The 12,521-nt window shown below is 52.0% G+C and overlaps 4 protein-coding genes across 4 annotated transcripts; 3 read left to right on the top strand and 1 right to left on the bottom strand.

Annotated features, from left to right (window-relative positions):
* Positions 1-513: 513 nt before the first annotated feature.
* T310_3095 (uncharacterized protein) lies at positions 514-2,685 on the top strand (the record flags this gene model as incomplete). The annotated part of the gene is made up of 3 exons (XM_013474036.1): positions 514-575; positions 628-755; positions 899-2,685. The coding sequence occupies 3 exons, from the start codon at positions 514-516 to the stop codon at positions 2,683-2,685; spliced, it is 1,977 nt and encodes a 658-aa protein (XP_013329490.1).
* Positions 2,686-3,177: 492 nt separating this feature from the next.
* T310_3094 (Phosphotransferase enzyme family domain protein) lies at positions 3,178-4,407 on the top strand (the record flags this gene model as incomplete). Its single annotated transcript, XM_013474035.1, has 3 exons — positions 3,178-3,276; positions 3,340-3,635; positions 3,708-4,407. The coding sequence occupies 3 exons, from the start codon at positions 3,178-3,180 to the stop codon at positions 4,405-4,407; spliced, it is 1,095 nt and encodes a 364-aa protein (XP_013329489.1).
* A 3,040-nt stretch (positions 4,408-7,447) lies between these two features.
* T310_3093 (uncharacterized protein) lies at positions 7,448-9,402 on the top strand (the record flags this gene model as incomplete). Its single annotated transcript, XM_013474034.1, has 4 exons — positions 7,448-8,694; positions 8,750-8,947; positions 9,271-9,313; positions 9,370-9,402. The coding sequence occupies 4 exons, from the start codon at positions 7,448-7,450 to the stop codon at positions 9,400-9,402; spliced, it is 1,521 nt and encodes a 506-aa protein (XP_013329488.1).
* A 1,518-nt stretch (positions 9,403-10,920) lies between these two features.
* On the bottom strand, positions 10,921-11,899 carry T310_3092 (uncharacterized protein; the record flags this gene model as incomplete). Its single annotated transcript, XM_013474033.1, has 3 exons — positions 10,921-10,955; positions 11,065-11,410; positions 11,471-11,899. The coding sequence occupies 3 exons, from the start codon at positions 11,897-11,899 to the stop codon at positions 10,921-10,923; spliced, it is 810 nt and encodes a 269-aa protein (XP_013329487.1).
* Between the last annotated feature and the right edge of the window lie 622 nt (positions 11,900-12,521).

Raw genomic sequence — 12,521 nt, 5'->3', positions numbered from 1 at the left:
CATGTTTGTAGCTGTCGGGATGGATCTTGGCCTCTATCCAGGACTTGGGTTTACCGATGAGCCGGAGAAAGAACCAGAAACAGTTGAGATTGTGGATCTTTTGAGGAGGTTGCTAGATTGCACTTATGAGGTTATCACCGCCACCGAAAGCCCTTATCACGACCGTCTAACGGCTCTAGGCTAAATGTCTTCTGGGGTACCTAATATCAAAGATTGACGTGTATGTTCATATCGATGCAGAAGGCCAGCACTTTAGACGTACGAAATCGCATAGTTCGACCTGCAGAAATCCGAACAGAGTTTTAGTATGCGCTTCAACAGTATATCTACTACACAATAAGATCTGAGCTAGTCTAGATAGGTGAATGCAATCAGGAATGCAGAGAAGAACAAGACTGCCGTTGAAATGGCCAAGACAACGACTTCATTGGAGAGAAGCCTATTAATGGAGGCCTGGTGCGCTACTACTCTCAGGCAACAGCCTACACCGACTGGACGGTACGTGATCTTACCATGGTCCATAACATGAAATTGGCTGAGGGTTGTTCTTCATGTCTGCCTGCCGACGTCTCCAGGTAAGTAGCAAAGTACATCTGCCTGGGCAGATCATGTAGTCCAATCTGATAGAGATATCAACAATGGAAATATCAAGGCATCGAACGATCTGCGACAAAGATCTCTGATCATAGATAGCAGTAGATACGATGATGCTGGATACTTTACCTTTGGACGTTCTGCATCCAATCTGCCGTTTGGTTTGTGGTGCCTTTCTTTTTTCCTTAGAACTTAATAATACAGGTATTAATCATCTACTGACCATATGTTCAGATCTGGAAGGAGTACCCCACGAGCCTCCGTGCATTTTCTCTGACAAATCGCACATGCTATATAGCCGCAGTTCCTTTCCTCTACCACGATCTTCGGATCCGGATTTCCGGGTGCAAACAATTGATCCAAGATGTTACGGAACTTACAGAAGACCCCCTTCGACGGCAGTGCTTCCGGTATACCAGACGGCTGAAAATCGATGGCTGCATGCCCAGACGAGTCGACAGCGACAGAGAAGAAGTTTTTGCGGAGTTTGGCGAGCGCAACGATGATGATGATGACGATTGGGGAGATGGCGGTTTCGATGACTATGACGACCTGGAACCTGAGTATCATCCAGGCCCGATTTGTGATTATAGAGAAGATGAGCCCGATGAATCGGCTCGCGCATGGGCACCACTGGCCACCATGGTTTCAAAGCTTCATCATCTGACTGACTTGATCTACGCATGCGAGAACCAGTTCCCCGCCTGCTTGCTTCGGGTTCTGCATATCCATCATGCCACCTGTCGTCTCGACCTGCGGACCTTTCGGTTTCGAAGTCTGCGAGACATGTCGACCGATTCGCATGAGCTCAGCCTGGCCACTTCTCCTTGTCTACATGCCCTGAGCGTCCGATATTGCTCGCGTGATCTCCTCGATCAGGATGATTTCAACAAAGAGGCTGTTTTGCGGACTGTGGCGGGACTCGCGCCCAATTTGAGAAAAGTGGGCATGCTCTGCTGCATGGAGGGAGGTGTTACTGCGCAACACTATATTCAACCGACCTGGAAAGGTTTTGTGCCGGATGATGGGACCACGAAACTTGGAGCGCTCACATCGCTTTTCTCGAGTGAGGTGTTCACCAAACAGGAACTGGAGACATGGAGTCGGCATACCGATTTCAGCAAACTGCGATCGTTGTCCATAATGCCGACCATCGAGGCACTCGCGGACGCGGCAGTCAACCAGAGATTTCCATCCTTGGAAAGGCTGGTTCTGAAAATGCCCAGGGGCGAAAACGAACGGAGTTTACGATCCGCGTGTGAAATGTTCCTGGACAGTTTGAATCCGTTATCGACTTTACGGATCCACGCATCTATTATTGATGCGTCACTGCGAGATCGAATCTTTCAGCAACATGGAGCGACATTGCGCGACCTGGCTTTCCCACCTCGTACCCTGAAAGACATCCTGCGAATGAGAGACAGCTGTCCGTTCCTAGAAATCCTGAGAATTCAGGTCAAGCGATCAATGTCGGATCGCCGCGAAACACGCTTCTACGAAGTTCTCGGCACTCTGCCATGTCTGAGAAAGCTTTCCTTGGACCTCGATTGCTCATTAGCGGAGACGGAGCTGTTTTCAGATGACATCGTGGAGACCTTTGATGACTTTGATCGAGAATTGTTTGGACCAACTGCTTGGTGGCGCAACGGACATATACGCAACGGCCTGATCAACGCCGCCGTGGACGAGGCTCTGGTCCGCTCGATCTGGGACATCATCGCCACCAACAAGCCGGGGTGTTCGTTGAAATACCTGAAAGTCATTAGTGGGATGGGAGATAATCCTATCTACCCAGGCGGCGTTGGCGTGATGGATCGGCTCCGTCAACTGAGACGCTCATACGTATTGACAAGCGAAAGTGACAACGGAAAGGTCACCCAGCTTCGTGAATTAGGGAAGATGAAGCGAGACGAGGCGTTTAATGCTACGCAACGACGCGTGGCTTACTGGCTAAAGGTGGGAGGAAACATGGCTGAATCAGTTAGCCGTCGCGAGCCGGTCGATCGAGTTTTCAAAAGACTATGGCCGCCGAAGACGGACAGTCGAGATTGGCGCGACGACTGGAGCAGTCGACCACTTCAGAGAGAGTAGAATATCGATTTTTGACTTTGAACACTTCGATAGCTAGCTGGTTGCTACTGGTCGGATTTAGGGGTGATGTCCTCAAGACCTATTTGCTTTTCTGATGGTCGTCGTTAAAGCGCTAAGTTTAGAATTCGAGCTGCGGATCAACATTCGTCTATCCTGTGAACAGTGTTGCTATAGAAAATATTATATGGAAGATGAGTTTACTGTCCATGCCAAGGGAGTACTCCGGAGTAAGCATTGATAGATGCAGGGTTAGCCCTAGGGGCTCTGGTTCTGGTAAGGTTCCCGCTTTCCCCGCGGTCTGGGCAGGATGGAGACGGGGGCAGCCTGATAGCCTCGGTTCCCCGGCTGCCGACAGGGCCTACCAGGTAACCTAGGCAGTCCGATCCATGCTCTCGCAGTTGGAAGGTTATCTCATCCCTCCATATCGAATATATACCTATGGCATGACCCCCCGTCATCCAGCCTCGGGTCGTTTGATTCAATCCGACAGCCATGGCTGGTCCCGTGCGCCAACCAATTGACATTCCCGCCCTGGAGCGGTACATTGAGCAGCATGTGCCCATCATCAAGACGCCGCTGGACGTGAAACAGGTGCGTTCTCATTTTCATCAGGGCTACTGCTGAACGCTTGCTGATTTGTCGCTGCGTTGGCAGTTCGGTTTCGGCCAGTCGAATCCTACGTACCAGCTCACTGCCGCCGACGGACAGAGATTCGTCCTGCGCAAGAAGCCCCCGGGCAAGCTCCTCTCCAAAACGGCACACAAGGTCGAGCGCGAGTTCAAGATCATCTATGCCTTGGAACGGACGGACGTCCCGGTCCCCAAGGCCTACTGTCTGTGTGAGGACAGCAGCGTGATAGGGACGCCGTTCTACATTATGGAATTCTTGGACGGCAGAATGTTCACGGATCCTTCGATTCCGGGCGTGAGTCCCCAGGAAAGAAACGCGCTGTACGTGCTATGATTCTGATCCGGGTGGAACGGGAGGAGGAGGCTAATAATACCGGTTTTTGTCTTGTCTAGATGGCGGGATGCAGTTCGGACCTTGGGCAAGCTCCATCGAGTCGACCCCAAGTCGGTGGGCATGGAGAGTTTTGGCAAGCCTACGGGGTTCTACGACCGGCAGATTGCGACATTCACCACCATCTCCGAGTCGCAGGCGCAGGCGGTGGATGTCGATACCAAAGAACCGGTCGGCCCGCTGCCGCACTTCGGGGACATGGTGCGCTTCTTCTCCAACAAGGCGACGCAGCCGCGCGACCGGGGCACGTTTGTGCACGGCGACTACAAGATCGACAACATGGTGTTCCACCGGACGGAGCCGCGGGTCATCGGCATCCTGGACTGGGAGATGGCGACCATCGGCCATCCGCTGTCGGACATCTGCAACCTCACCAGCCCGTACTATATCAGCAGCAGCGAGCACAAGACCGAGGCGTTCCGGCCGGGAGCCACGCCGGGGCTGCCGACGCGCGACCAGTGCCTCCGGTGGTACGCCGAGGTGGCGGGATGGGACCCGGCGCCGGAGATCGCCTGGGGAGACGCCTTCTTTGCCTTCCGCAGCTCGGTCATCATGCAGGGGATCGCAGCCCGGTACGCGCTGCGACAGGCGAGCAGCGCGCGGGCGAGCGAATATGCCAAGAACATGCGACCTTTTGCACTGGAAGCGTGGGAGCGCGTAAAGCGGGTTCAAGAAGAGTCGCAACGAAGGGGGAAGTTATAATCCAAGAAGAAAATGAAATAAATATGATTCTGAAAATACGTGGTACCGTCTATGACGCCCGTCTCGAAATATCCTGAACGGGAATTGAGGATATACCGCAATGATCGATTGATAAAATCTCCCAAGGTCGTCCTCAAGACGACTCCTTTTGCTCTTCAGGGAGCAATGCAACAAAGGCAATGAGAGTATGCACATACATTACACAAGCCTTTGATTCCTGTAATGTAAGCCTATATAATGCCTATAGGGAAGCCTATTAGGAGGTACTACAGTCTATACCTACCTACCTACCTAATGGGGGGAGTAGGAACTGAAAGCGGCATAGCGCCATTCTCATGTGACTGCCTATTTATTAAGGGCACCCTTCGACTAAAGGGAACTTAAGAGACATACACCTCACTCTCGATCTGACCTCCTACGTCCAAGAACCCGTTGCTCCTTGATTTCCCTGCCAATTTGCAGTATCATAGGTCTAGAGATGTAGATCCCTTTTCTGGAACATTGACATGCTTATATAATTTATAACGGGTGCTGACTAAGCAAAGTTGACCAACCACGTAACTACCAGAACCGTTGACGAAGCAATTTCCGTGCAAATATCGAGTACGGAGGAGAAGAGATACGCAAAATCCAATCAAGATGCAGCCGATCGCGTCGCTAGAATATAAGGTATGATAGACGGGTGGAATTACCGGTGTCTTTAGTAAACTATTTAGGCCTTGCAGGGATTCTGATCCTCCCGCAAAAAAAACATCGAGCAGACCGGGTCTAATTACCATATCACCTGATCCATGGCAGTACAGTCTATGTGGTGACTGGTCTGATGTGAGCCGTGAGCAGCAGTGATGCTAATAGTAAGATTAACCCGGAAGAGGACGGAAGAAAGAACGCGTATGACTGTGTGGCCTGTTTCAGTATAAAAATCCATGCCTGCCAGCCGATTCGACGGGCGAGCGAGAGGCTCAAGGATGCGGCGGTATGGACGAGGGGGGATCGACGGGGCCTAGCGCTGCAGGATGGTCTGGCCGGGTGGGGTCGCTCGACGTGGACTCCCGACTCTGTCATCCTAAGACTCCAGGATGCGCTTGGCGAGGACAGTACAGAGTACTCTGTACCTCTGGGGTACTTGAGCAGCAGCAGCAGCAGAAGATGATGGTGACGAGAATAAATAATACTCCGGACAGTGCTGCTCTCTTGTAGGGTGCTGTTCCTGCGGCTCCGAGATTCTAGCCTAGCTCTTGATTGCACGCCCTGGAGGGATTACGCTGCTGCACTGGCACAGCCTCTCACCAAGCAGTCGTATAATATTAGTTATTAAATTAATATTATCCTGATGTTCTCCGCCTGAGGCTGGGCAACCCCTCTCGCACGGCCCAATCTCGCCGGGCCATGGCCCCCGCGCTGGCTGCCATTGGACATGCGCGCAGCCGGTGAAGCAGCGACGCCAGCAGAGCCTCACCTTGGCGGCGTGCAGAATGCAGAATGGAATGGATGATGGACGTGGCAGCACGAGGCCTGGCTCGACCAGCCGCCCTGGCTCAGACTGGCTCGTGTGGCGCGCTGCCTCCTCAGCCTCCGCGATTCATCTCGCGCCATGGCCAGCCCAGAGCAGCCAGCCTGGGCCAGTCGTGAGCCGCCTGCAGCCTCCTGCGCTGCGCCAGCACATTCACATGCCCGCGTGGATGGCGGGCAGCACGAAGCTAGAGTATCGCGACCGTTGGCTAGCTCCCCAACCTCGCCGGGCGCCTCGCCCCCAGCTCCATGGCCACGGCTGTCCTCGATCCTCAAGAATAAGAAAACGGCACGATCGCCCTTCTTATCTATCTTCTTGCCCTCGATCGTTGCGGCTCTGTGCCACCCCGAAGAGCCTCAACCTCAGGGAACATCCACGCTGCCTCCGCTGTGCTCGGCTGTCTGTCGCTGGTGGAGCGTTGACCGCTGCATCCATGCTAAAGCGGTTTTCCCGCCCTTCTAGCCTCGCATCAAGCCATCTCGTGTCTCTGACTGCTCGTGCAGGGCCCGGGGCTGGTTTCCGGCTGTCAGTCGCCTTTCTGACATTGCCCGCCTGTTGTTGATCGTGTCTGTTTCCTTTCCCCCGGTGGACGACCTCGACCTGGACTTGCTCCGTTTCACTGCTCACGGCCGTGTTGCCCACCATCTTTCTGGCCTAGGCAGCCTTTTTCGGGGACGCGCAGGTTTTCAGCCACCGTGCGTTCTCTGTACTCGTCTCGGCGCCGCTTAGTTAAGACGTATTCCCAGCAGCACGCCCGACAGGGACGGCGACGGCCAGGTCGCTTGCACCTCGCTTTGCTGGCAGCGCCATTGTTCGATTCGAATTGTTTCGTTGCAGATGCACTGAACCGTTGGGGTTGAATTTTTGATCGAGGTCGACTCGAGATCCGAAAGTGGTAAATCTCTCTTTTCCTTTCATTCCCTTTTGCTTTCCCTTCCGTTGTCTTGTTTTATTATTATTTCGTTGCCTATTTTTGTGTCTGCAGGAGAATTCAGGAGCCCTATCAATAACCCCCCCTTTTTTTTGTCTTTTGGAAGTCATGTCTGTACTCGTATGGGATATCTCGTTTTACCCTGCAATGGCTTTAACTTATATCTTTGTTTTGATTGTCATGATTCCTCTTCACAACTCGAATTCCACATGTGGGCTGGATTTGTTTGCAGTTTTGACATTTGGTTCGTTTCATCGTGGTACATCCTGCCAGCTCCTTGGACCCTTCTTCAATTGGGCTATTTGATTCCATCTGCTCCCATTGCATTGTCTCTGCTCCTGAACTGCATCGTCAATGCTTGCCTCTCCTTGCACGTGGTCTTTCTATACCCAGTCAGGGCACAACACGTGATGGCTAACGGAGCCTCAGGTCTTCTGCTGACTCCATTCGATTTCTTCCAGTCACCCGGGACTTGTTGCTCACACGACACCAGGCTTTGACAGCTGAGGTCACGTCCCGCCAGTCGAACTGTACATCTTTTATTTCTCTTCTCGTCTTGGCCATCGCAACCTCATGACTGACAACGGCTCGCCTTCATGACGTCCGACCTATACGACTCCGATGATGCCTTGAACCGTTCCCCCCTCCTGCAGCCCCAGGTCATCAAGTATGGCCCCGAGGAGCAGCTCCCTCCGTTTCTGCACAAGGAGTCCGCCTCGGGAGAGGGGGGAGGCGACAGTCCGTCAAGCCAAGGAAGTTTTACGGGTCGTTCGCGTAAGAAACGCTGGCAGCAGTCCACTTTAGGCGACGCAGTCCTGATCAGCACCATAGACCCAAACAGGCCGGATATTGCCAGAATCGCCGCGGAGGATCCTCTGGTTGTAGACTCATCAGACGACGACGATGATGATGATGACAGGAGGACAAGCCCGGCCAAACCGATCCACCACAAGCCACCAGCCCTTCAGACAACCTCCAAAGCAGCAGATTTAGGACAAGCAGCCGCCAAAGCCCTATCATTACTTATTGACGACACCCCGGCCGCTGGCGGGAAACCAGCGCCGCTCGACCATGGCCCTCTACCATCTATCGACCAGCTCACCTCGGAGCCCAAATCCCCAAGACCTAGTCACCGCAAACAACCCTCTCTCGGGCCGACAACGGAGAAGCCAGAAGAAGATAGCTTGGCGACTTCTCCTCTGGGGAAATTTACCATCTCTCCGTCCGACCGTTCGCCCCAGGAACTCCTTCCAGCAATCCAGTCGCCCCCTCAATCCGCCGCCGGAGGGTCTCCCGAGAATACACAGAGTCTGCCATCAATCCATTCCGCGATAGGGGAGCTCCCTGCGGCGCCGCGACGAGACTCCTCGGGTCGGATCAACACGATCCCTCCCTTCTCGTCCATCTCAGGCGCTTCGCCTCCACTGCCTCGGACTGTCTTAGGTCGCGAGCGTCAGCTGTCAGGCCCACCACCACCACCACCACCCCCGCCGCCGCCGCCACCGCCAGCGCAGATGCCCAGCCCCTTTTCTCACGTAACACCGATGAGTTCAAAAGATCCGACCGGCTTGTCGCCCGCGTCGCAGTCTTCTTACAGTATGAGGCCGACACAGGGATTGAGGCCCGATCTGGCCAATATGACTTCGCCATACGATGCGTCCCCTCGCGGGTCCCAATCGGTCCCAAATCCGGCTGCCAACTATCCAACGCCCACCGATTCACGGCCAGGGGGTGAAGAACGTCCGGCTTTGGCAGCCGGTCCATCGCCCCCCAGTGGGCCGATGTACAAGTGTAAGCACCCTGGATGTACTGCGCCGCCGTTTCAGACACAGTATCTTTTGAAGTGAGTCTTTTATCTTTCTCTCATTTTTTTTTAAATTTGTGACTAACTCGATAAGCTCTCATGCAAATGTTCATTCGCAAGAACGACCACACTTCTGCCCTGTTCCCGGCTGCCCTCGTGGTTTTGGGGGGAAAGGCTTCAAGCGCAAGAACGAGATGATCCGCCATGGTCTCGTCCACAGCTCTCCGGGATATGTCTGCCCGTTTTGTACCGATCAGCAGCATAAATACCCGCGGCCAGACAATCTCCAACGGTAGGCCAATCAGTGTGCACTGAGATGGATCGTTGCTAATTGCAGGATACAGCCACGTTAGGGTTCATCATGTCGACAAGAGCAAGGACGACCCCGAGCTGCGCAAAGTGCTGTCCCAGCGGCCTGAGGGAAGTACACGGGGACGAAGACGGCGGACTCATTCGTAGCAACGGACACGAAACTGTCGATGCTGTTTCCTGCCTGGTATGTTCAGCTGGCAGCGCGCTGATTCAGTTCGATTACCTGTGGGCAATTCAATTCCGACGGCTTGTCGTGAACAACTCCGGATGCAGGGTCAGCAGAGACTTTCTGACAGCATGCAGCTGGCAGAGGGGTATGATGGATACGAAGTCAAACGATATTAAAGTAAGTTTCTTTCTCCATGGTCTAACCGTGTATTCCACTGACTCATGGTCTCCCAGGCACAGTACATACATACATATGACATGATATGATTTTTTTTTTGCACGAGCTAAGATACCTTTTGATATTCTTGTTGATACTTGCGTCGACAAATAAAATACATATAAATATAACCTGGAGTTGGTGATGAGGTGGGTCGATATATGCGGGTTTCTATGCATTATATTCGGCATGTTTTCTCGCTTCTCTTCACGACAGGAGCTATTATTCGGTATAATTAAAAAGTGACGACCTGCAACAGCCTTGCCCGATGACCACCATCAACTATCAACTATATGGGACGGCTCTATATATTATCCACGTTGACATTCACGTTGATATTTACATTGACGTTTTTTTTTTTTTTGGTCAATTGGCACACGGTCAGGTTTAAACGGAAGTGACGTGATCGAGGATTGTTTTTGATTTCTATTATCTATTTTTTTTTGCCCCTTTCTCTTTCTTTCTCCTTGATGGGCTCGATTGCAATCGAGTGACCAATGAACATTGAATGACTTTTTTTTTTATGAAAATGAATGAAATGAAATGATGTGACGAGTTTATGACAGAAAAATGTTTCTCTATCGTTTTTTAAAAGAAAAAAAAATCTATTCATAGGCATTTGAACCTAGGGAATTCGGTATTCGATATTCAATTTCGATTAATTCCAAGTGATATATTTAAGACAGTCCTGCATCCACAATTGTAAATAATGGTCCAGTGAGTAACTTTAACAGTTAATGCAATTGGCAAAGAGTAACCTTCATCTTAGAATCGGATCCAGAATAAAAGAAAAGGCCATCTTTCCTCCGACCCGAGAACCATGGTTATAGCTAGTACTCAGTACTGTCGGGGTTTGGGAACAACAACTACCTAAGAGACCATCACACTTAAGTCAGCAAATGTTATTTATTATTGTTCTGCGTCCTGCCATCACCGTGTGATGAATGAACTTCCCCTCCATCTTTTTTTTTTAAAACGCTACTTTTTTTTTTTTGCTGATAACACATTCTCCCAACGCTGTACTGTACTGTACAAAATGTCCCTGCCAGCCAAGTAGGTTGCCAGAGTCATCCTACCATCTATCTGCCCACATGGCTTCCTCCCAGATGACACTGGCAGACATCGACAATGATGAACGCTGGAACGAGCGATCAGCAGCGCGATCAGCAGCTCTCCAAACAACGAACTACAAAAAAAAAAAAAGCACTAGAAGATGTGTGCGGTGTCAAAGAGGTGCCAGTGCCACAGTTGTTCTGGGCGTTCTGCCAGATCTGTGATGTTTCTCTTGTCCGGGGATTCTTTTGTTTTGTCCTCACTACCGACGATCCATATCAGTATCTGCTGCCTAGTTGGAGATTGCTGGAAATGCGGTGGGATCTCCACAGGGTTGTCGCCGGGATGAGCGGGTATGCTGAGCCACCGGGGGGGATTTTGATGACCTCTACGACGACGATGCTGGCTAGAGACAGGTATCTATGATTGGCATGTCCTTCCTCATGAAGTAAATTCTTCTTTGTTAATTAAATAGTATTAATGGTATTAATCTGACGTTCTAGTAGTAGGGATTTCTATCTCGGATTGCTTCTCTTGTTGCAGAGACTATCTATCATATTCATTAATATTCTCGAAGACCAATGGCTTCAATGGACTTTTCTTTGATTGACGACAAGCAAGATGCATTCGACGATTATTAACTATTAACTATTACCTACGGAACCCGGGCCCAGCCCGTCGTAAAGCACCCTCCACCGCCGCCGTGATCTTTTCGACCAGGACAGCGGGCTGGCTCAACATGGGTGAGTGGCCGGAGCTGCACCGGACCACCTGCGCCTTGATGGTGGCAGCGAACATCTCCTGGAAACGGACGGGCACGGCTCGGTCGTTCTCCGTGATGAGATATGTCGAGGGAATGTACTCGTATGCCGCCCGCGTGAGAGGGGTCGTCTGGACCTTGTACGACTGCGGGATCAATCGCGACTCCCACAGAGCGGCCTCCGAGTCTGGAAGGTCGTTGAAGAGGATCTTGGCTCCGTTGCGGATGCAGAAGCGTCCATCTGGCTGTACAGTACATAGATGAGCGAAAGCGGAATACAAAATAAAATAGGACGACTGACATACCCTCACGTCGTTATTTGGCGACTCGCCAAAAACCCCCAGCACCGACTGCCCCTTGCCCAGGATAAAGGCGCAGAAATAAAAGAGATGGATCACGCCACCGGCAAACCCCCGCGACTGGCGATACGAGTAGCTGAGCTCCTCCGGGATGGCGTTGCTGCCCACCAGCCCACCATACGAGTGCATGACCACGACGACCGTCTTGCCCTCCGCCTCGACCAGTCGTTGGATGGCGACGGTCACGGCGAGGGAATCGTCCGTCAGCGTGCGGGTAGGGAAGTCGGCGTCGTCGACGTTGGTGCAGGATGGGAGTCGGGGGTGGATGACGGGGTAACCCGCGTCCAAAAGACCCGTCAATAACGCCCCGTAGAACAAGGGGGTTTGAAAGGAGCCCTGGACGATGACGATGGTGGGTTTTGTAGCTGTAGACATGGTGATTTCGATATCAAAAAAAATAAAGACTTTTATTTTTCTTTTAAAGACTATGCCTGCACAAGTCTAGGAGCTGAAAGACTGCAATTGATTCGAATTATGACACTGAACTGCTCAGGAAAACAGAGCAGCCATATTTCACACATTTTATACCTCGTCGTGCCATCGTCAGGGTCCAGCTCTCACGTCCTGCTAGCTTCGGAGTGGCCGGTTAGGTGCTTGCAGTGTTGGTTTTGTTTTATATAACCAGGCGCCCAACGTTCCTTCGGCGAGCAAAGCAGCGGTCGATCACCGAGCTATAATCGTTCCAGGCAGTCGAGGTCGATCCTGAGATGCGCATCGTTACTGTCACCGTCGCAGCGACAGCGGAAGGAATCAGGAACAACCGAGCGGCATGTTTTTTTTGCCACACAGGATCAACAAGGCAAGGGCAGAAGGAATATAGGGCCGCGACACGGAGCCAAATGAAAATAACCTTGTTCGAGGGACTAAGCCTGAGCTAAAAAAAAATTGGACTGCTGGAGTCGCCGACCAACACCAACGGACAGGCCATGATTGGGCGCAGCAGCTGCTAACAGTCGGCAGCCTGACACCCGCGGCCGACGGAGATGCGATGAAACAG

The sequence above is a fragment of the Rasamsonia emersonii genome (assembly GCF_000968595.1).
Source record: "Rasamsonia emersonii CBS 393.64 chromosome Unknown ctg1118621760050, whole genome shotgun sequence".
NCBI classification, from domain to species: Eukaryota; Fungi; Ascomycota; class Eurotiomycetes; order Eurotiales; family Trichocomaceae; genus Rasamsonia; species Rasamsonia emersonii.
The sequence above is the reverse complement of the archived record's forward strand: the minus strand, read 5'-3'. Positions and strand labels throughout refer to the sequence as shown.